The sequence below is a fragment of the Poromitra crassiceps genome (genome assembly GCF_964638095.1).
Source record: "Poromitra crassiceps genome assembly, chromosome: 4".
In the NCBI taxonomy this organism is placed as follows: domain Eukaryota; kingdom Metazoa; phylum Chordata; class Actinopteri; order Beryciformes; family Melamphaidae; genus Poromitra; species Poromitra crassiceps.
This window is the reverse complement of record NC_139626.1, coordinates 23465955-23490648: the sequence shown is the minus strand read 5'-3', so window position 1 is coordinate 23490648 and position 24694 is coordinate 23465955. Positions and strand designations below refer to the sequence as shown.

General features: G+C 46.7%; 1 protein-coding gene across 1 annotated transcript in view; it reads right to left on the bottom strand.

Moving 5' to 3' along the window:
* LOC310775678 (disintegrin and metalloproteinase domain-containing protein 12-like) overlaps positions 1-24694 on the bottom strand; it is a gene marked incomplete at its 5' end in the record, with an annotated part of 103131 nt that overhangs the window by 9773 nt on the left and 68664 nt on the right. The window contains 7 exons of the mRNA XM_083635827.1: positions 794-871; positions 3003-3201; positions 3694-3802; positions 3906-4101; positions 4417-4506; positions 9784-9961; positions 23788-23936. Of these exons, the coding sequence (XP_083491953.1) occupies positions 794-871; positions 3003-3201; positions 3694-3802; positions 3906-4101; positions 4417-4506; positions 9784-9961; positions 23788-23936 (999 nt within the window). The remainder of the gene's footprint in view (positions 1-793; positions 872-3002; positions 3202-3693; positions 3803-3905; positions 4102-4416; positions 4507-9783; positions 9962-23787; positions 23937-24694) is intronic.

The following is a 24694-nucleotide window of genomic DNA, read 5'->3' as shown; positions in this document are numbered from 1 at the left end:
GATCTGATCTGTGCAGGGGTGCCCTGTCTGTGCAGGGGTGCCCTGTCTGTGCAGGGGTGCCCTGTCTGTGCAGGGGTGCCCTGTCTGCTATTGGGGCGACATCATTTCATGTCTGTGCGTGAAAACAGATCCTAGAGCTTTATAGAGAATCTTTAGTGAAGCTAGACAAACAAATATGCCCCTATGACTGGAGATGTCTGATTTTAAGAGATGGCAAAAGCGATACCATCTCGAGTGTAGTTTGATGAGGAGATAACTTTATCAGCCAGATTGAGGCTTACGTCTGGGGCTTACTAGTGAATTTAAGGGTATTACCACAAGGCCACATATTTCATCTCAAACAGGACCACCCAAAGCAGTTTGATGGGTGGCATTTGAAGAACTGAAAAAGAAAAAGCCAATATCCGAGCTCCCCAGATGCGTGTCACTGCTGTCATGATTTGGCCAAATAAAACCCGGCCTTCAGATTTCAGGACAGCTTTAGGGACAAGGACGACTGCATGAGAGTGATACTATGATGAAGGGCACTTAAAGCCGAACATAAAGGAAGCCATTATATCTAATTGATTGAACCTTTCAGCAGCCAGAATGATTGATTGCAAGGCATTGTAATGGTTACCTAGCCACCGTCTATTGGGCGTTGGAACATATTGCGGCCCAATGAGCTTCTGAGCAAGGGAGGGATAGGGTATTGAGTGAATAAATAAAGTGGATGGGGACTGCTCTAAGCTGGGCAACTAGTGGACATCAAATCAATTCAACATGGGAGGTTCTGAATAGGTGCTGTACTCACCCCTTGGCCGCTGCACTTGGCTGAGCAGTCATGCACGCCAAAAACACTGACGTTCTGGCAGTGGCGATTCAGACACATCTAAAGCAGACAAAAACATGTGGGGAAAAATCACACTCAGGTGTGGTGCAGGTTTATGAGCAGTCATCTGAGGAAATGTAATAGAAACTTTGTAGAAAAGCTATCACATTATTTCTGATATGTGTTGCTTACCGCACTTTGGTAATAACATAGGCCTAGAGCGTCTATGTTGTGCAGGTCGACCCCTTCTCCCCCGCCCCCTCTCCATATGCATATAGGTTACTTCTGATTGGTCTATCCTCTCATGCTACAAACGGACAGCTCGTGCGCCAAACGGACGCACGTCACGTCACGTATAGAAGCAGCTGCACTGATTAAAAATGACAGCATGAATTCACAGCGAATTGCAGCAGTAATATCCAAAAGGAATAAGGGGAAAGACTAACTGATCCAGCTCTGCTATTTCTGTTAATGAGACAGTTAATGTTAATGACAGACGAGTTCAGCTCTAAAACAGCTCAGCACGAATATAATTTATTAACACTGGGTGGTTTTCAAACATATTAAAGACGCCTTTTCAAAAGTTGTTTGGTGCGGACTGTGGGCTCCTCCAATGCACCCCACCCAAATACATCCAAGCTGCATGTGAAGATGGGCTTGGCAGCCTGGGCAAGGAGAGCAATGCCAGACTGTTTGACAGATGAGGGCAGAGGCTGGATTCTCCTTAAGGGTGGAGGCTTATAGACAAGTACATCAGACAAAATGGACTGACTGGATCAATGCAGTAAGCGATGGGTGTATAGATGGCCAAATAGCCTTAATAATAAGCCAAGAAGGCATCTGCGGAATATCTAATGGCTATTTCTTTTTACCAACATACCAAAGAGCCTGTCCATGCCTGGACTGATCTGCAGCCACACCCTATAGAACCTCTTAGAACATCTTAGTCATAGCCTGATGTCACTCCCCACCACTTTTTCCACAGTTATTGCCCAGTGTTTGGGGCAAAACAGCTTCACCATACTCTTAGAGATACCTATCATCACTGGTGAGTGTGCTGTAACCATACTCTTAGAGATACCTATCATCACTGGTGAGTGTGCTGTAACCATACTCTTAGAGATACCTAACCATACTCTTAGAGGGCATTTACACCTGGCATTAACATGCGTTTTTGGTCATCAGATTGCAATCAGATTGTATTTTATCACTTGAAAGTACAGGTGTAAACACCCCCAAAACGCATTGAAGAAGGATTGCAATCTGATCAGCCAAACCACCTCCGGAGGTGGTCAGGGACGCATTATGACAACATTTAACACAAGTGTAAATGCAATGCGTCCTCTCAAAACGCATACAGCAACTGCCATAAGGAAATACATAATCTTCATCTTCTTTGCAGTTTTATGGCGGTTGGCACCCTTAAATGTTGCCTTGGATTGCTAAAACTACATTGCAAATTACAGAAATATGTCCTCGCGCGCAAATGTTTATCTAGTTAGCACAAAGAAAGAACAACACAGCCAGAGCTAGCGTTATGCGCTAACGTTAACAGCAAGAAAGTAAGAAATAACGCTATGGATGATATTGACACTCGTGGATGGAGTCACGAGGAGACCAAGTGCCTGCTTTCAATTTGGTCTGACGAAAGTATACAAGCTAAACTTGGCAGTGCATATCGCAACCGACCCATTTATGAAGTAGTGGCTAAGAAACTGGCAGAGAATGGCCACAACAGGACCTGGCTACAATGTCAGTGAAAAATTAAACACCTGAAACTGGCTTACAGACAGGCCAAGGACAAGAACAAGAAAAGTGGCAGGGGCAGGGCAACGTGTCCTTTTTATAAAGAAATAGATGCAGTGCTGGGTGATCGACCATCGTTTGGTCCAGGTGAAGGGGACGTTCACTGTGCATTTGAGCTTAACAATAACCTCTATTTCCCTGTGCATGTATGCAAACATGCATGCACACGTTCAGAGGGCGCGCGCGTGATGATGTTCGAGCTGGAGAGCAATCGGATTGCAATCTGTTCACCCAAAACGCATGTTAGTGCCAGGTGTAAATTAAATCAGGCTGAAGTGATAAAATACAATCTGATTGCAATCTGATGGCAGAAAACGCATGTTAATGCCAGGTGTAAATGGCCTCCCAAAGACGATGGGATTTCAAGCAAGACGGCCCAACTCACCATGCCATCTCCACACTTGGTGCCCGTCAGAACCAGGCCGGGGTCAGGCATGTCATCGCCCAGGTAGACATGGGTCCCGCGGCACAGGATGCGCCCCCCTTCCTGCAGGGGGATGTTTGTTTCTATGGAGACGGCATTGGTGCCGATTACAGGGCGGTTGGCTCCTCCTTGACACTGAATTTTGCCACACTTAGCGTCTCTGTAAATACACAGCAAAGCAACAGCAGCACAATGTATTAATAGAATAACGCAACACTGTTTTCCCAGATTTCTCTGTAAATGCCATTAGTTTTCCTCTAACTCTGGCTCTCCAATTAGAGACATTGGCGGGGAAATATAGTTTGTTTATGCGCTTTTCAGACTAAAGACTGGGAGAGATTTTGCAAGGCGCTGCATTATGCCGAGGGACTCTTAACCTTTGCTTCAGTGGGGAAGCCATCCAATCACGTCCAATGCAGTTCTCTACCATTAGAGGAATTATGTCAGAGGGGGCTGATAATGCCCTTGCCAAGGACAACTACAGTCTTTACACAGAATAAAAAATAACTCATTCAAATCACACTGTATGAATTCAATAGATTGTCTAGCTCAATTAAAAAGCCCCCCCCCCCCATCTGAACTGCATTTGTTTTTGTTTGTCTCACCCACATGTGGCTAGTGTTGTGTAGTAAAGGAGAACACTGGCTCTCACCTTGCTTCGCATTTGGCAAAGGAACCTTTGGAGTCTTTGCCACAGTTGCCGTAGGGGTCTCCTGCTGAGTTGACCCTTTCAAAGCAGATGCCCGGGGCTGGCTTGGCACCTATGGCACACACAACGCATTTATTTACTACTGTACGCCGGCTAGTACTGTTACATTGAATGGGCCAGTGTGCCGTGAGAACCAGCAGGGGCCCCCGGTTTACCTTGGCCCCAGAGTGTGATGCACTGCTGCTCGTGGGTCTGGCAGATGCCGTTGTAGCAGTAGCCGTCCACATTGTGACAGGCGTGTCCGTCGTGCAGGTAGACGTTGGCAGGGCAGTGGGGGTTGGTGCCGGTGCAGAACTCTGGCAGATCACAAGAGTTACCGGACTCACGGCATGGAGTGCCCGCTGGCTTCAGCTACGCTCACATAGAGACACCAAGCAACAAGGACACAGAGAGTGTGCAGTTAACACACAAACATGTGGGGCAGCAGTAAGTAGCTCTAGATTAGCCTGGGTAAACTGTAGCGTAAGTTTCTTCGTGACTGATAGTACATAGAGGTTACGTGGAGGCTGGGTGTACCCAGGCTAGCTCCAGATGAGAGATAAGGATACCACATTTAATGAAAGGCACTACATTTGAGACTATGAATCTAAGGAGGGTTTTCCTGCTAAGATACCCCTGGAATAAATACCAACTGTGTGAGTGTTGGCGAGCTGGTTTATCTCCTACCTGGCAGTCCTGGCAGCACTGTCCATGGGCACAGACAGCATCTCCCTTCAGAGTGCAGGTGGTGGCATTGCAGCAGGGATTCATACACTCCTTCAGAGGAACAAGAGAAGAATAGAGGAAAAAAGAAAAAAAGTCAAGCCGAGAAAGGGAAGCAAAGGAAAGGAAAATTAACTCACGGCAAAGAGATCCTAATTCACCTCAGATCAAATGCAAAGAGATCCTAATTCACCTCAGATCAAATGCTCAGACTTTGAGTTATCGGAGGGCATGCAGCCCTCACTGGGCCATGTTCCAAACCAACTAGCCCTGGCTGAGGTCAGGAAACACCGGTTCCTCCTAGGCTCGGGCGGTATATCGCCGGGGTATTTAGTTTGATTTTCAATACAATATTTTCAAAAATACAGACGCTCCTCTTTCTATTAAATTGAATGATGGAGAATGAGATGCTGCATTGAGGTGACGTAGTGCACAGCACATGTCAGAGGGTAGTCTCTATTGGTGGGACAGGCAGAGGCAGCACTGTGCGCAGGCGCAAAAATGGCGACTGAAGGTGCCGGTGCGGCTGGACTCTTAGCCTAAATATATATATATATATATTTTTTGGTTTATTTATTTTTATTTTCTATATACCATTTGTAGGCTACTTTTTTAACCTTATTAATAGGCGTGTTTCAAGCAACACTATTATTGTTTAAGACCACTTTACATACAGGCCTGCCCATAACGTTTAATTGCCATTCTCATCATTTAAGGACATTTGTGAACATTGTGCATGCAAAATAAAGTTTTCTGAAACATAGAGGTTGCAACCCTTTTTTATTGATGGAAAATAAAAGATATAAATGTGTTACAGCAGGAACATAGCCAACAGGAAAATTGGTTTGGCTGCACCAGCCACCCCCCCCCCCCCACCATTGAAACCAATACCATCAATACCGCATACTGGGGGATGAAGTCTGGAAGATATGAAGGTATGAAAAAATAGATATGGCCCAAGCCTAGTTCCTCCTCTAAGAACAACCACCTTTTCCTTCGGATGGAACCTGCAACCTCATTCAGACCCCTCGAAACCTATAAGTTGAGAAAGAGAGCGAGACTCAACCATCTCGACATAACCCCCTCAGCATGCTCCTCTGCTTCATGTTAGTCTGTATCACAAGCCCTGCTCTCAGCATGCTCCTCTGTTTCATGTTAGTCTGTATCACAAGCCCTGCTCTCAGCATGCTCCTCTGCTTCATGTTAGTCTGTATCACAAGCCCTGCTGTCAGCATGCTCCTCTGCTTCATGTTAGTCTGTATCACAAGCCCTGCCCTCAGCATGTCCCTCTGCTTCATGTTAGTCTGTATCACAAGCCCTGCTCTCAGCATGCTCCTCTGCTTCATGTTAGTCTGTATCACAAGCCCTGCTCTCAGCATGCTCCTCTGTTTCATGTTAGTCTGTATCACAAGCCCTGCTCTCAGCATGCTCCTCTGCTTCATGTTAGTCTGTATCACAAGCCCTGCTCTCAGCATGCTCCTCTGCTTCATGTTCGTCTGTATCACAAGCCCTGCTGTCAGCATGCTCCTCTGCTTCATGTTAGTCTGTATCACAAGCCCTGCTCTCAGCATGCTCCTCTGCTTCATGTTAGTCTGTATCACAAGCCCTGCCGTCAGCATGCTCCTCTGCTTCATGTTAGTCTGTATCACAAGCCCTGCCCTCAGCATGTCCCTCTGCTTCATGTTAGTCTGTATCACAAGCCCTGCTCTCAGCATGCTCCTCTGCTTCATGTTAGTCTGTATCACAAGCCCTGCTCTCAGCATGCTCCTCTGCTTCATGTTAGTCTGTATCACAAGCCCTGGTCTCAGCATGCTCCTCTGCTTCATGTTAGTCTGTATCACAAGCCCTGCCCTCAGCATGCTCCTCTGCTTCATGTTAGTCTGTATCACAAGCCCTGCTGTCAGCATGCTCCTCTGCTTCATGTTAGTCTGTATCACAAGCCCTGCACTCAGCATGCTCCTCTGCTTCATGTTAGTCTGTATCACAAGCCCTGCCCTCAGCATGTCCCTCTGCTTCATGTTAGTCTGTATCACAAGCCCTGCTCTCAGCATGCTCCTCTGTTTCATGTTAGTCTGTATCACAAGCCCTGGTCTCAGCATGCTCCTCTGCTTCATGTTAGTCTGTATCACAAGCCCTGCCCTCAGCATGCTCCTCTGCTTCATGTTAGTCTGTATCACAAGCCCTGCCCTCAGCATGCTCCTCTGCTTCATGTTAGTCTGTATCACAAGCCCTGCACTCAGCATGCTCCTCTGCTTCATGTTAGTCTGTATCACAAGCCCTGCTCTCAGCATGCTCCTCTGCTTCATGTTAGTCTGTATCACAAGCCCTGCCCTCAGCATGCTCCTCTGCTTCATGTTAGTCTGTATCACAAGCCCTGCCCTCAGCATGCTCCTCTGCTTCATGTTAGTCTGTATCACAAGCCCTGCTCTCAGCATGCTCCTCTGCTTCATGTTAGTCTGTATCACAAGCCCTGCCCTCAGCATGCTCCTCTGCTTCATGTTAGTCTGTATCACAAGCCCTGCCCTCAGCATGCTCCTCTGCTTCATGTTAGTCTGTATCACAAGCCCTGCTCTCAGCATGCTCCTCTGCTTCATGTTAGTCTGTATCACAAGCCCTGCTCTCAGCATGCTCCTCTGCTTCATGTTAGTCTGTATCACAAGCCCTGCTCTCAGCATGCTCCTCTGCTTCATGTTAGTCTGTATCACAAGCCCTGCCGTCAGCATGCTCCTCTGCTTCATGTTAGTCTGTATCACAAGCCCTGCCCTCAGCATGTCCCTCTGCTTCATGTTAGTCTGTATCACAAGCCCTGCTCTCAGCATGCTCCTCTGCTTCATGTTAGTCTGTATCACAAGCCCTGCCCTCAGCATGCTCCTCTGCTTCATGTTAGTCTGTATCACAAGCCCTGCCCTCAGCATGCTCCTCTGCTTCATGTTAGTCTGTATCACAAGCCCTGCCCTCAGCATGTCCCTCTGCTTCATGTTAGTCTGTATCACAAGCCCTGCTCTCAGCATGCTCCTCTGCTTCATGTTAGTCTGTATCACAAGCCCTGCCCTCAGCATGCTCCTCTGCTTCATGTTAGTCTGTATCACAAGCCCTGCCGTCAGCATGCTCCTCTGCTTCATGTTAGTCTGTATCACAAGCCCTGCCGTCAGCATGCTCCTCTGCTTCATGTTAGTCTGTATCACAAGCCCTGCCGTCAGCATGCTCCTCTGCTTCATGTTAGTCTGTATCACAAGCCCTGCTCTCAGCATGCTCCTCTGCTTCATGTTAGTCTGTATCACAAACCCTGCTCTCAGCATGCTCCTCTGCTTCATGTTAGTCTGTATCACAAGCCCTGCTCTCAGCATGCTCCTCTGCTTCATGTTAGTCTGTATCACAAGCCCTGCGCTGCACCAATCAGCCGCTCTGCATTCTTAAGGGCTCATTATACTCGAGCAAGCTCCGTGGGGGTGGAGCTCCGCGAGTCTCCGCGAGTCACTGTGCGGACCTCGCCCTGGGGCAGATGCTATTATACTCAGAAGGGATCAGCCAAGTGATCAGCATGTATTGTACAATGGTAAATAGTGAGAACAGCCGGTGAAAAGTCGCAATGAAACGCTATTATGTGCAGTACTGAGTGTGCTTTCACTCTCAAACGACCGTACATCAGCACATGAATGAATCACCAAACTTGTTTTTACTGAAAGCCATTTTAGTTCTGAGCCCTGATAGCCTACTCTGTGATGCTTTTAATCTCTCTCAAATCATGCTCTCAACACAACACATTTACTTGGTGAAATGACTAAAAATGAACAGTTGCAAATCAAAGTTTATAGCCTACCACATGGGTCAAGAAATGTGGGGAAAACACAGCTCGGTGTTCAGGGCTCAGTGGCTTGAAAGCGGCCATGTTTGGAGAGAAGCCGTGCGGAGGTCGCGCTGTGAGAAAAAAAATCAGGCACATGGTGGGCGCCCAACGGAGGTAGCGAATAACCACGGCCAACAAATTTACGTCATTTGACGCACCCGGCCCTCGCTCCACCCCCGCGCCCTTCACGGCATGGTGAGCATAAAGCAGCCTTTATAGAGACGGACGGGGAGCCGGGTCACGTCCGAGTGTGGCTCAGAAAAAGAAGAAAGCGAGTGCGCTAGTGCGGCTGTACATGTCTGTGTCTGCCTGTGCACGTATGAGCTCATTCAGAGGCAGCCTCACTGGAAGAACCCCCGGCGTGGGCTCTCTCCCGGCGCAGCGTGGCAGGCGTTAGGAGGAGGTAGATGGATGGAGCTGGCAGGGGATGCAGCGGACATGATGGGCCTTCCAGAACTCGTTTCAGCCTGAAAACCATTAAGGGCCGTTCGCAGGGTCCCCGGGGCCGAAGGGGGCGGCGGAGTCACGCTGGAAAGAAGGAGCTTGTGATTGTGAAGAATAGGACCCAGGCTTTTTAATGAGCCCTTTTTAATGGTGGAGCGAGATGCCGCCGGCGCACTCTGATCGGGCCTGGGCTGGCTTGACTCGCCGCGGCTTTGTGGAGAGCTTTATTAGTGCCGCTGGCTCTGGCCTGCAGGGCTTATGTCAGTTCTTTGTTTGGACCCTGGATGAAGCCAGACCATATCTACTGCCTCACACAATGGACTCACTGGGCATAAAGGTGTAACCGCAGCAAAACAAATAGCAATTCACAAAGCAAGGCATTCTCTCCTAGACTACTAGACATTACCTAATTCAAAATATAACCCCCAAGAGATGTCCCCTTCATATTTCATAATTCTCTTCTTGTCAACCTTCCTTTGCTGATTGTCAACATGATAAACTGGCTGATCATCTTGCAGTCTGAGATGTTTGGAATGTGTGCCACCATTACATATGTGCATGGCAATGCACGCTTACAGTATTTGAATAATTCACTAGTTGACAGCGTGAAGCTGTCAGCGGTGTTTCCTCTCTGCGAATTGTATGATGATCAGACAGCCCTCCTCCCAAACACCTCGGCAGTGTGCAGACTTTGAATAAATTGACACTTATATCTCCATACCCCCTTTCTGAAGAATGTTTCTGAAGACTGCATTTGCATTACGAGAGAGCTCTGCAGAGTACCTCCTGCAACCCAGATGAACTATTTGTGTTTACTTTGGGGGAAATATTGGTTTATGCCGTGTTTCTGTCAGCAAAGCTACAGAAAACCTCACGAAGGTTTCATGTTTATTTCATTTCTCAAAATGTGGGCAACATACTTAACAATGATTTAGGAACAGAACAAAGAGCTTAAGATACACATTTCAAACTTGGCACAAGCCAGGGGCATAAAATGAAGTCGCTGAAGAATTGTCTACCACGACACACAGCATCCTCACCTCGAGCTCTCCACAGTCGCACTCCTCGCCCTCCTCCACATAGCCGTTGCCACATTTCTGCCCGCCGTAGAGCACCTTGACCTCGGGCATGTTGAACAGACACATGCCCACGCCTTTTTCAAAGCTGGCCGTCAGGTCCTTCTTGCTGCAGCTGCTGAACACTGTGGGAAATGGATGCCTGCGAGCGAGAGAGAGACATTCTGTGAGTGGCAGAGACTGACAGACCGAAAAGAAAGAGCAGGAAGAGAGAGACGACAGATCACCCACGAGGGGCCTCTTCAGTCTGATGTAATCAGTGTTAATTGCTGCTAATCACAAAATCAATTAACCACTAGAGCTCAGCAGCCTCTTCTCAAATGAGCTCCATCAGCATGGGAACAGCACAGGGCCCCAGCGATGCTTCCCTCAGAGGAGAGAGGGCGCTCCGATAAGGCATCTTTTATGAGACAGGGGACCATAAAAACTCCAAGCAAAAAAGCTCCTCCTTCGCAAGACTTGCAACACCCATAGATTTGGGACAAAGGGGAGAAAATGTGGGATGTGTGTGTTTTTAATATTGTTTTTGGAGCGGACGGGGAGGGTGGTCTGCTCCGCGGGGAGAGTGCACAGCCCATGGCTCTGTCTGCCAAGAACTTTGTTACAGACCTCATGTCGCTTTATTGAGCTTTACTGTGATAATATAGTGTGTTGATGACAGTGCATACACGCAAGTGTGTGTGTGTGTGTGTGTGTGTGTGTGTGTGTGTGTGGGGGGTGTGGGGGTTGTGGGTGTGGGTGTGTGCATGTGCGTGATGGAGTTGTATCTCTGTCTTGCTCTAGATAAGTAGTGAAGCACTGTATTATCAGGTTTTCAATATCACCTCCCACAATGTGAAAACTGACAAACTTGTTAAGTTATTTGATCTTGTATCCCAGATTTATCAAGTTTATTTCAGGCTAATGTAACTCCTTCCAGGACACTTACTTGGTAAAAGTGAAATTGTTTCAAGATTGTCCTCGTTGTTTTATAATGATTTCTTGAAAGAAGTCATTTTGGCATGTATCAAGTGACATTTATTGAAACCAGCATATCTGCCATTGCAGTGACTAAGAAAATCACAAAATAAACTCAGGAATATGTCTGGGAACGAGATAAAATCACTGGTAGAGCTTGTCATTTTTTTGCAGCGCACACCGTGAAATTCATCATGAGAAAGCCAGCATGGGCGAATGTGTGCTTGTGTGCATGAGGCGAGGAGTTGGAGGTCCAGGTCGAGGAGTGGGAGGTCCAGGTCGAGGAGTTGGAGGTCCAGGTCGAGGAGTTGGAGGTCCAGGTCGAGGGGTGGGAGGTCCAGGTCGAGGGGTGGGAGGTCCAGCAGGTCCACTTGGATGCCCAAATGCTTCATTCAAAAGGGTCCGTGGAGAGCCAGTGTGATGGCTTTTTCAAATGTGCATGCCATCGCAATTACTCCCCTCTGTCTGGAGCCCCCCCCCCCCCCCCCTCCCCTCCACCTCTGCCCATCTGGGCTTAGGTATGGGTTCAAATGGCTGGCTCTCTCCCCACTGCATGGGTCAGTGTGACCTTCCCTGTCACAGCAGCGAGAGGCCAGCTGTGACTCTGCTGACCTGGGCATAACAAACAAACGGAGTGAACCGGCCCCCTGCAACAGCAGCAACCCGCCAACAGCTGGATGTCAGGGGAAGTAGATGCAGTCACACTGCACGCCCGACTGCCTCGCTCACAATGACCTCACACATCACACACGCACGCACGCACACATGCACGCACACATGCATGCATGGTCACTCAATTTCTAAACCACTTCTGGTCTGGAAAATGACAGTTTCTTCTTCTTCAATATTTTATTTTCAGTTTTTTTTTGGAACAAAGAACAAAAAACGAAAAAGCTCAGACAGAGGAAGAAAAAAAAGACATGTATTATATTGTGATGTTACCAGCCATGTGAGGTGCTTATGCACTTGTAAAAGATGTTCTACATGGGAGCCCACGCAAGGGGTCTATGAGAAACCAGCCGCCAGCCGGGTGAGTTCGAAAATGACAGTATTGAAATTGACATGATAGCCAACATGGGTGTAGCACAATTTTTTCTACAAATGTACAAATCTTTCAAGCCACATTATTTCAACACATAATGTGGAAAAGAGGGACCTAGCCCAATCCAATAACGAACTGAACTGCAACAAATGGTCACATAATGGTCTTTGACAGTCTAGTAAATGCAGGTCATTGAGGTATTTATATGAAGGGCACGTGGGTTAAAAGGTGGTGAAGCTGTCGATCTCTTTCCAGCAATAAACCCCCGACCCCAGACCTTGGCTCCATGGAGGTGTAGCCTGTAAAACAACTCACTTTTTCTTCTCTTTTGAAAAATGTTCATCTTTGAGGCCACACATCTGTGTAGCTCCATGTCGACAACTCTTTCAAAATGCGCCTTTTCTCCGATCGGGTTTCACATCTAATACGGCTGTAAATATGTAATAGCATTCTGCAAATGTTTTGACATGACCTCATTCTTGGGTTGCCTTTGATTTCCGCGATGTGTGGGGGCGGCTTACATCAGCTCTCATGGCTGACCCCGCCACCCCCCCCCCCCACAGCCCCCACAGCCGTACCCGCCTCTTAACGTCAATATGATTGGATTGGAGGTTGTGTGAGGTGAAAGCGGGGCACCTCGAACCAGCTCTCTAGACACGCCGGATTCAAGTGAAAGATCAGAGTGGATTTGTAATGAAGTGAAATGGTGAAAGGAAGGAGCAATAAGGAAAGCTGTAAAAACAGTCATGATTGCATCCCATTCCTCCCCTCTTCCTCTCCACTGAGCACCTCATGGGCTCCTGCTATGATGAACATCTGTCCAGGCTGCTGTTCGACAGGCAGGCCGCCTAAGCCCCTAAGCCTGAACCCAAGCCCCTACAGTGTAGGGCTGAACCCACGCCCCTACAGCAGGGGTGGAGCAATTATTTTTCATGGGGGGCCACATGAGAAACCCAGATTGTTGCCGGGGGCCGAACAAATATTGTCATGCCGTAACCCACCACTCGTAACATCATTCAGTCTTAAACACCAATATTTGATCCTTTTCTCACTAACTCGCCCCTGCAGGGCTTGAAATTAACTTTTTTGATCACCTGCCAATATGGCTGCTAGATTTTAAAGTTACCAGCCAATTAGAATTTCCACTAGCCAAAATGTTTTTCTCCAACTCCAAAACCCCAAAATCCAAAACCAACAAGTGAATTATTTACATTTTTACTTCAATGTAGAACAGTCATTTCTTACACATAACAAGTGGAGTATTGGCCAGAATCACATGAACATTTGGACACTTATTCAGGGTATCTTGCATGTTGCGTTCAGGTGCACTGAACCCAAGCCCCTAGTGTAGGCCTGAACCCAAGCCCCTACAGTGTAGGCCTGAACCCAAGCCCCTAGTGTAGGCCTGAACCCAAGCCCCTACAGTGTAGGCCTGAACCCAAGCCCCTACAGTGTAGGCCTGAACCCAAGCCCCTACACCAGGGGTTCCCAAACTTTTTTGGCTTGTGACCCTATTTTGACGTCACAAAAATCTAGGGCCTCAAGACATTTCAAATTCCGGTAGACCATCGATAACATCGTCAGTGATGTCACATTATGCTTCTTTTTCTCTGCAGGATTCTGACTTTGATCGGAGAATTCTGACTTTAATCTAAAAATTCTGACTTTAATCTAAAAAATCAGACTTCTTCTTTTTTTAATGCAGACTTTTTTTCTAAAAAATTCTGACTTTTTTTCTCAAAATTCTGACAGTAACTTCGAATTCTGACTTTATTCTCAGAATCCTGATTTCAAGTTATAATCTAAAAAAAAATTATCAAAAAAAAAAGGTCACTCACAATGTTGATTGAGGCTATGTCCATTTGGATAAAGCCTTTGTAGTATATAGTGACATTATGTGACATTACACTGTTTGGATCTCACCTGCAACTACCCAAGCCCCTACAGTGTACCTAGCCTGGGTAAACCCATCCCCCACGTGACCTGCTCTCAGACCTGTTCTCAGTCACTACTAGTGACTGGGAACTGAGAGAGCAGGTCACGTGGGGGCTGGGTTTACCTAGGCTACAGTGTACCACCCACCGCCATAGGTGTCACCCACAAAACTAAACGTTTTTGAGATTATCACAAAACAAACAAAACAAAAAAATAATAATAAAAATTGCAAGTAACCCTAATCATCTTCGGTAATATAAAATTGTGTGTGGTGTAATTATTTATTATTATGATTATTATTTTAAATTTTAGGCGACCCTATTTGAATTGCAGGCGACCCCACTTAGGGTCGTGACCCTAAGTTTGGGAACCACTGCCCTACACAGTGTAAGCCTGAACCCAAGTTGCTTGCTGAGGTTGCACAGCCATTCTATTTGGATGAACTCAGCCTCCTGCTTTAGTTACCAGACAATGCCATGTATGAGAAATGCTCCGCCCTCTTTTTGACTCCAGGATACATGTGCGACTGTGGACCCAGCTGTTCTTTATGAGAGGCAATGCAGAAATAATTTGCCCTCCACTGCAATGGTCTAAGAACGCGGGGGGATGCGGGCCGGGGGAAAATGACTGTGAAAAGACACACAGGCACCGATGAATTACAGCGGAGGGCATTTAACAGCTGCATTCCCTAAGGCCAGTGATGCAGCGCCAGGGCCAGTGGAGGTGGGCACAGTCTGCGCCATGGCGGGCAACATGCACTCCAGACTAGTGCTCATCCTGTGGGAGTCTGGGCCACCACCTCAAAAGAGAAGCCCCTGTATGACTCCCTGACCTCCGGGCTGCTTCTCTTCCTGTTCGGCATGAGCAGTGTTCATCTGTGCGCGGCCCTTTAAACGGCTCATTGTTCTGCTCCGCTGGGCTGTTTTCCACCCGGTCTGCTCTGTTCCATCCTGGGATCAATTCTCCTCTGTTCCGTTCTCTTTTGTTCAACTCTCACCTATCCTCTGTCTCTGTCCTCTGTCTCTATCCTCTGTCTCTGTCCTCTGTCTCTGTCCTCTGTCATCTGTCTCTATCCTCTGTCTCTGTCCTCTGTCTCTATCCTCTGTCTCTATCCTCTGTCTCTGTCTCTATCCTCTGTCTCTGTCCTCTGTCTCTATCCTCTGTCCTCTGTCTCTGTCCTCTGTCTCTATCCTCTGTCTCTATCATCTGTCTCTATCCTCTGTCTCTGTCCTCTGTCTCTATCCTCTGTCTCTGTCCTCTGTCTCTATCCTCTGTCTCTATCCTCTGTCTCTATCCTCTGTCTCTGTCCTCTGTCTCTATCCTCTGTCTCTGTCTTCTGTCTCTGTCCTCTGTCTCTGTCCTCTGTCTCTATCCTCTGTCTCTAGCCTCTGTCTCTGTCCTCTGTCTCTATCATCTGTCTCTATCCTCTGTCTCTATCCTCTGTCTCTGTCCTCTGTATCTATCCTCTGTCTCTATCCTCTGTCTCTATCCTCTGTCTCTGTCCTCTGTCTCTATCCTCTGTCTCTATCCTTTGTCTCTGTCCTCTGTCTCTATCCTCTGTCTCTATCCTCTGTCTCTGTCCTCTGTCTCTATCCTCTGTCTCTATCCTATGTCTCTGTCCTCTGTCTCTATCATCTGTCTCTATCCTCTGTCTCTATCCTCTGTCTCTGTCGTCTGTCTCTATCCTCTGTCTCTGTCGTCTGTCTCTGTCCATACGCTGCAGAGATTTTGCCGTTGATGGTTTGGCAGAGTGCGTGGAGCAATCACACAGCAACTGGGGCCCAGCAGCAGCAGCCATGCAGGGCTTTGATGGGGCTGTGCTGTAGGAGGTCTGGAGATAAGGGCTGAGTCCCAGATCTATTATAGGCCCTGATGATCCGCCCCCAACGCTGCGATAAGCCTCCAGAGATAAAGGTGTTCAAACACTGCAGAACCCTGCTGCTGTGACCAGGACAAAGCCTTAGATGAACGACTACTGTGACAGCTAACGCACACGTCTGCTGGATGACTGACCACTACCGTATACTGTACCATAGCCTTCTGTGGAGAGGTAGAAAAGGAGTCATCAATAAAAAACATATAAACAACAGATGAATTGCCTGAATTCCCCGACAGTTCACATCCAAAAACGCAGAGATTTCAATTGTCTCTGTTTCTTCTGTTCTATCTCTATAGAGAAAGAGAAAGGGATACCGTTCATTGATTCATTGCATGGTTTGTTTGACCTACCTTCTCAACCTACCTTTGAGGAGTATAGTTTTTATTTATTTTATTTATGGGATAGAAGATTATTTGGTTCAGAGGAAAAACAACAACGTGCACACTCCAAAAGATCTTTTTTCATCAAAACAGCACTTATCCCATTCCAATCTCTACTGTTTTAAGTTATAATTCATATACAGCTCAATACAGTCTTCAGCAGTTTGGTGTTGTACTACTTTTTCAAATTATATAGGCTATATTTAGAAAATTTAAACAACATGGATTAAAACACAGATCTAAAATGGTGGTACATGTTTCTCATGTATAATTATTATGCTGTTAAAATATGTAAAACCACCAAGCCATCATGGGTGAATAATAGGTTAATCTAGCTCTACTTCATCACTGTCAAAATTTGGCATGATGAAAACACATTAAGTTCGTGTTCATGTATTTGGAATAGATTATTCAAATCTGCAACAAGGATTATCTTAATTTATCTTCCTGGTTGCATATAATTTTGCTGACGTAAATTTATCAGTAACCCAAACCTTATGCAGCAGTTTCACCAGGGATACACAATATTCTCAGACTAAAGAGCCATCTGATTATCACACACAGAATTCCCATAGACTGTCCTTTCACCCACATTTCGGTGTGCCAGGACTCTTCCCCAAGTTGTAAAACTAGTCTGACTGTCCATGTGGTTCAGATCACACAGAACACAGGAACCCATCCAGCACAACCAGTATATGTCACATCCTCTCAGCCATAAAACACTGATCAGGCCTATTAAAACACACAACACACTACGGATCAGATGTGCCTGCCTTTCCAAGGACACATCTGCCAAAAAACTTTACAAAGTCCTTGAGAACAATCTTGAGAAAATAGGAATTGCATAAAAGCTGATTGTGACAGTATCTTTACTCAACACATCTGTTATCACAGTTTCACTGCATTTTGGACGGATCTAATCTCCTGACATCAGTGCGGAGGAACGTAAATGCAAACCTGACCATGACAACTTATATTTCATACTTGCTTTGGTAATTCAAACCCACAATCAATTTACCAGACATTTAATAACACTTTTACAGCTTCATTTGTCGCTGCAGAGGCTGAGCTCTGGGTGATCACATTAGGTGATATGATCTGTTGTGGCTTTTGGTGCCTGGCAGTCTGGCCTACCCTGTAGATACTGAAGAGCCCTTTTCCTATTGATTTCCCCGTGGACTCAATTAAGTAAGGCGTGCTGGGGAGTGCCTGATCTGGTGGCAGCAGGGCACGGCTCACATTTCCGTGGCATGTCTCGGACGCCGATTCCCTTTCCGTGACACGCGAGGGTTTTATGACAGGGGAGATGTATGAGTGGATGTCTGACGGTGATCCGGTGCGGCGGGCATCATCTCGCTCCGGGCCTGACCCGCGGGGGCAACAAAGCCCAATGCTAAGCTCTAATAAGGCATCCCAGAGTCTGTCTGTCTGTCAAACAGCAGCACCGTTTGTGCCAGTGAGTTAGTAGGTGAGCGAGTGCAGCGTGTGTGCATGTCTACTCCTGCGTCTTTAGAGAGGAGCACATAAGCAGCTCATTTTGGAGTGTGTGTGTGTGTGTGTGTGTGTGTGTGTGTGCGCGCGTGTGTGCGTGTGTGTGTGTGCACGTGTGTGTTCCTCTGTGTTCTGACCAGATATAATCTCTAAGGATGAGAGACACCAGCCTGTTCTCATTTAGAGGTAATGGTAATAGAGGGATGGATGGAGAGGGGGAAGGGGATGCTACAATTGGCCGTGACCAATGTGAGCAGGAAACAAGCAGTCCTCTTTGCAGATGTGCAGCTGGCTGCCTAGCACCAGGACAGCTTAGTGCTCTATACAGATGTGCAGCTGGCTGCCTGGCACCAGGACAGCTTAGTGCTCTATACAGATGTGCAGCTGGCTGCCTGGCACCAGGACAGCTTAGTGCTCTATACAGATGTGCAGCTGGCTGCCTGGCACCAGGACAGCTTAGTGCTCTATACAGATGTGCAGCTGGCTGCCTGGCACCAGGACAGCTTAGTGCTCTATACAGATGTGCAGCTGGCTGCCTGGCACCAGGACAGCTTAGTGCTCTATACAGATGTGCAGCTGGCTGCCTGGCACCAGGACAGCTTAGTGCTCTATACAGATGTGCAGCTGGCTGCCTAGCACCAGGACAGCTTAGTGCTCTATACAGATGTGCAGCTGGCTGCCTGGCACCAGGACAGCTTAGTGCTCTATGCAGATGTGCAGCTGGCTGCCTGGCACCAGGACAGCTTAGTGCTCTATGCAGATGTGCAGCTGGCTGCCTGGCACCAGGACAGCTTAGTGCTCTATGCAGATGTGCAGCTGGCTGCCTGGCACCAGGACAGCTTAGTGCTCTATGCAGATGTGCAGCTGGCTGCCTGGCACCAGGACAGCTTAGTGCTCTATGCAGATGTGCAGCTGGCTGCCTGGCACCAGGACAGCTTAGTGCTCTATACAGATGTGCAGCTGGCTGCCTGGCACCAGGACAGCTTAGTGCTCTATACAGATGTGCAGCTGGCTGCCTGGCACCAGGACAGCTTGCAGTTTGACAACTCTCCTCCCTCCCAGCATAATAAAGATGAACTGGAGCTCATTATCTCAGGGCCAGGAGAGCACGATGGCTGGTATGTATGACTGTCTGTCTGTGCATAATCAATGAGAATGGAGAAATTACTATTGCAGATTATAGTGAAATATCAATCCAAACAAAAGGTTCCTCACGGTGACTGACTGTATAGGAGAGCTGTGCCTGTACTTTCAATCCTGCCGCGCTGTATTTGAATGCAGGGGCTGGTAGAGTAATCAGAGGGTCTTTTGTAGCAAACTCATTGGAGTCCTGGCCTTGTGAAGAGGCATTCTGCATAATCACATTGCGCTTTGAAAAGAGCTGGTCGCCTGCCTGGAAAAACATGGCAGTCCACGCTATAAACAAATAATTGTAGCTTCAGGCTGATGAATAGCATTCAGGTGATACAGTAGAGCTCGTGTGTGTGTGGCCACATGGCCTGTAAAGCATGGGACTGTGAGGGGCTGAGCTGGACCCATGGGAGCCCGTGCACCGCCGCGGGCTAAGGGTATGGCGCTGACCTGGAATTAAGTGAGGAAACAGAGAGAGAGGGAATATAGAGTTCCTAAACATCCTTATTTAAACACATTGCTTCCTTAATCCTGCTTTAATGGGCAGAGCAGCAAAGTGAAGCAATAAGCAGGTGTGGAGGTCTTTTAACATGGAGATCATTCCTTTCTTCAACTGGAATGGAAAAACAGAGCAGACGGTCTCTGTGGAGTGGAGAACAAGATGAGGAAGAATTCATGTCTATTCCCTTTACCTTTCCCCACAAGTCTACGTTTGGTACAAACGAAGCACATTTTTCACATTTGGAAAAATTCTCCACTGCTGTGACTGATAAACAGAGACTGAGGTGATAAGCTCTCACTACATTGCATTGCATAATAAGCTGGTGTTCAGGGGTAGTTAACTATTTATATGGAGCTGCCAAGAGAATTCACAGTATTAAACTTGCATGTATGTCAAAGAATAGCATCACTCTAGCTGGCTGAGGGAGAGAGGGAGAGAGAGAGACACATGCAGAGAAAGACGAAGCGACAAAAATATTTGATTTGTCTTTCGACGGATACTTCTCACTCTTTTTCTCTCTTGCTCTTGTTGCCCTTATTGGACAGGCTCTTGAGCAGGGAGCATGCCCTCTATCAGTGTTCAATATAAGTCTACATCTTACTGCTGTGTTGTTTCATGACTCTATGACTGGGAATAGTCTTACGCTGTTTCTCATGGGTCTGTTTCTCAAGCCAAACACACAGGGATGTTTCCAGCATAAACAGCACAGTCTGAGGCTCCCCCTGACTGCTGGATGTTGGCTGGCACTGATCCCCAACATTTCTACCCAGGACATCCTTGTCAGTCTACAACAGAGATGGCAATCCACAGCAAGGAATGATATAACAGCCATGCCATTGTTCTGCATCTCATATACGCAATATACTGTATAAGACTCTGGGCCTGTCTGATTCTCAAGTGAACGAGCAATATAGGTGGCATTTCTAGGTAAGAAGTTGTATCTGCAGATGGACCACAGACGTCCTGACTGCCAGGAAGCAGCACGTGAGGCTGGGAAAGCACATCACCGACTCCCGGACTATCAGTACCGGTGCCGCCAAGGGCAGCATCCTCTCTCCATACGTCTTCTTCCTGTGCACCAACAGCTGCACCTCCAGTCACCAGTCTGTCAAGCTCCTGAAGTGCACGGATGACACCACCCTCATAGGGATCATCTTGGACGGAGACAAGTCGGACTACAGGCAGGAGGTCAACCATCTGATGATGACTTGGTGCAGTCAAAACAACCTGGAGCTCAATGCTCAAAAAACAGTGGTGATGACTGTGGATTACAGGAGGAACAAAGCCCCACCCTCTCTCAACACCCTGGGTGACTCCCCAGTTAACACTGTGGAGGTCTTCCGCTTACTGGGGACCATCATCAGCCAGGACCTGAAATGGGAGCTGAACATCAGAGCTCTCACCAAGAAGGCACAACAGAGGATGTATTTTGTGCAGCAGCTGAAGAAATTCAAAGTGCCAAAGGCAACGATGGTGCACTTCTACACCTCCATCCATACAGTCCATATTTACCTCCTCCATCACCGTCTGGTATGCTGCTCCAGTCTCAAGGACATTAACAGACTGCAGCGCATCATCCGCTGTGCTGAGAAGGTGATCGGATGCAACCTGCCATCCCTTCAGGACCTGCACACCGCCAGGACGCTGAAACGGTCTCGTAAAATCATGGCCGACCCCTCCCACCCTGGACACAAACTCTTTGAAATGCTCCCCCTCTGCAAGAGACTGACTGAGGTCTGTCGAGACCAAAACCTCTCTCCACAAGAACAGCTTCTTCCCAATCCCAACTGCCATTGGCCTCATCAACAAGGCCCGAAAGCCCCCTCCACTGACATGAGTATTATAGCTGCTTCTCCTACCAGAACCTTTTACTCTATTATATTACTCTTGAGCCGTTTTCACACATGCGCTTTATACCGGGAAATGGCCAGAAAGCGGTGTAATGCCTTTATGTGTGAAAGTTGTTTTCCAGTATAAGCGCGACCCCGTCATCGCGGACATTTCACCACTTTGGAGCTTGTCATAAGAGCGGTATGTCTGCTTCATGTGTGGGCGTGCCGATTCCCCCCCCCCCTCCACTCTCTGCTCGCTCTCTGGCCAGTCCTTCAGTCCTCCGCAGCACCCCGACACACAGGACAGACACAGCGAAAATGGCATGCAAGCCGCCCAACGCTTGTAGAGAAAGCAAATGCACGAAGCGAAAAGTATTTTGCTTACGTTGCTGACAGCGAAGGCAAGCCCCTGGACACATCAAACGAAGCCAGTCTGTAAAGTGCTTCAACGCGACGCAGGTGAACGGATAAACATTGAACCAGCCAGGCTATTTCTCTCAGACAGGGATCCCAACTTCTTCAAAGATTTCAGTTCAAAGACTGGTTAGCGAATGTGAAGGATACAACATACATGCCCTCTTAAGTCAAACGAGTGTGATTTATTGTGTGACAAGCAAACTTATTTCACCATTGGAGTTTTGCCGACCCCCAAAATAAGGACGATTCCCCATCCAAGTGCACACTTCACTCCCCACCTGCTCTGCAGGTATTTTCGCTGCTGTTTTTCCACATGTGATCCCTCAGGTGTGAAGGGAAATTCCGGGAAATAGCCAGTCTTGATTTACAGGTAATTTCCCTGTCTGTATGTGTGAAAACAGTTTTGTTAACTACATTGTGCACCACTTGGACTGTAACCCTATTTAATGCCTATTTCGGGGCGGCTGTAGCTCAGGAGAGCGGGTCATCCACTAATCGCTTTGGATCAAAGAGGTTGGGGGTTCGATTCCCGCCTCCTCCAGTCTGCATGTCGAAGTGTCCTTGGGCGAGATATTGAACCCCAAATTGCTCCCGATGGTACCCTGCGTGGTAGCCTGCCGCCATCAGTGTATGAATGGGTGAATGTACCTACTGATTGTAAAGCACTGTAAAAGCGCTATATAAATGCAGGCCATTTATTTAACCCTCCTATTAGTGTATATCTTGCATATATTGGACTGCACTTGCAATTTTGTCTTTTAGATATCTTCTTTTTATGTTCTGAATATTGACATGAACGCTATGCTGCATACTTACACTAAGACAAATTCCTCGTACGTAATCTTTACATATTGTGGAAATAAAAGTGATTCTGATTCTGATATGCTTTCTGCAAAAGTGTGACTGGTTCAATCAGTCTACTGCAGAGCAACTACTCAGATTAGGGTCAGATATGAGTGCAACTACAATGTGTGCCATGTGCTGCCGCTGAACATGTAAACAACTGGCTTCCCAAGTTCCCATTCCGAATGAGTCATATGGCTGCGGGGGGTCAGCACAGCTGTTGGCTCTGCCATAAACTCAATCGTTCAACGGTTCAACGGCATCATTTGCTTACTGCTCAACTGATAATAAATTAGCAACGGATAGCATGTGAACTAATGTTTACTTACTGTATGATTGCAATCGGGGCTTTTTGAGTGACATTTGCTGAATTTGCAAAGACAGTAAATTGACGCAAAGTTAATGACGGCTTGACAATGCGATAATGCATTTCGGCTGTTTTTTGGAGATAGACATCATTCGTAAAGCCGAACCAAGTGGGCCTCTCTAGAGTGCAATGAAGCAGTGAATGTTAACTTATATTCCGAGGGTAACGAAGGCCAACGAGCTGAAATACAACTCCAAAAAGGTTCATAGTGTCTATACTTTACTTCGATCGTTAGATTTTCTTCTACATCAGACACAGGTTTTTCATTCCTACCTGACATGTTTCGATGGCAATACTTCCGTCTTCATCAGAGGTGTCACTAGATGGTGTGTGACGTGTCTTAAACAGCTGATATTGTTTACAGAGGCGTGATCGTCTTTGACAGGACGACCAAGGCCCCCGCTGTCATTTCGCCGTTTGAGAACGCTGTTCCAGGTGGTGGAAAGCATGATTTGATTTTATTTTATTTTATTAGACGTCAATCATGGAAAAAACAAGTTACAACAAGTTTATCAGAGCGTCAGGGATACAGACACATGAAAGTCTTTCGACTTATTTCCACTGTGGTCCCTGGACTGGGACAAACAACATAGTAACAAATACATACAGGGGGGCATGTATGCCCCCTCGTCCCGGTTCATCGTCGTTTGCGCCCGCTTCCTGATCTCCACTGCCTCCATAATCCAGCGCTGGTGTTTGTTGTCCTGGGTGCGGATGACTTTGGCCTTATCCCAGTCCATAATGTGGTTCTCCCTTTTGCAGTGATCTGTGATTGCCGATTTTCTTGTAGTGCCTGTTCCTTTATAGCCCGTGTCTGTCTTTTTGCTGTCTCCTTCTCACATTCCTTTTGGTGCTCTTTTTTGCGGGTAATGAAAGACCGTCCTGTTTCTCCTATGTACGATTTATTGCATGATTGACATGGTATTTCATAAATGACGTTTGTTGATGATGAAGACGGAAGTATTGCCGTCGAAACATGTCAGGTAGGAATGAAAAACCTGTCTGATATAGAAGCAAATCTAACGATCTGAAATACAACTCTTTCTTAGATACTGCAGCATGGAAGACAGCTGTCAAGAACGGGCAACAGACACTGTTCATACTGATTCAGCCATCTTGACTATATACTGTCAAGATGGACAGATGCAGGCTGAATTGATCATTTGAGAAAGCTCATTGGGTAGTGACTCACCCAGTGGAGGGGGTCATGATGCAGCCTCCACGATCCACTGTCACCGTGCAGCCACACCCCCTTTCCGGCGTGTCGTGATTCATCCCAAAGTTGTGTCCGAGTTCGTGGGCCAGGGTGACTGCAGCTCCCAGGGGGTTATCTGAATGGTCCTGAAAATCACCAGTCATACAGTGTGAGACAAAAAGATCAAGATAAGATCTAATAATATATATAATACTATATATAATATAATATAATATAATATAATATAATATAATATAATATACATATATATATATATATATATATATATATATATATATATATATATATATATATACACATATATACATATATATATATATATACATATATATATATATATATATATATATATATATATATATAATGTATATATTTTACTGCCATTCACCACAGCACAGTTAAATAAGTTATTAATCTATCTCCAACATATCTGGACATAATGCTGCAGAATCATCCATAATCAAATGTATTCCACTTACATTTCTGTTGCAGCAAACAACTAATTAAAAACATGCATACTGTATATGATTACGTACTCTGTGAGGAAAATAACAAATAATAAAAAAAAAAGCTAAAGCAGCCACACTATTGTTCCCCACAGCCCCGACTGGAGAAACATTACTCAAAACAACTGTGTAATTGCATATTACCAAGATTAAACAAACAACATTGTTGGATCAGTGCTTAACAGAGCATTTCCCCCCATTCAAAGTTGTGGCACTGAAATGAGAAGTGAATGGGCCGCCTGCGGTTCTGTCACCTTCAGCTCGCGCGGCAGCCCTTAACAGAAGCAGATGTGCCGCTCTATTCCTCACACCCACAGATATGAACTTCCTCTGAGAGAAAACTGCCGTGCTTTGCACAAACAGGACATGAAAGAGGG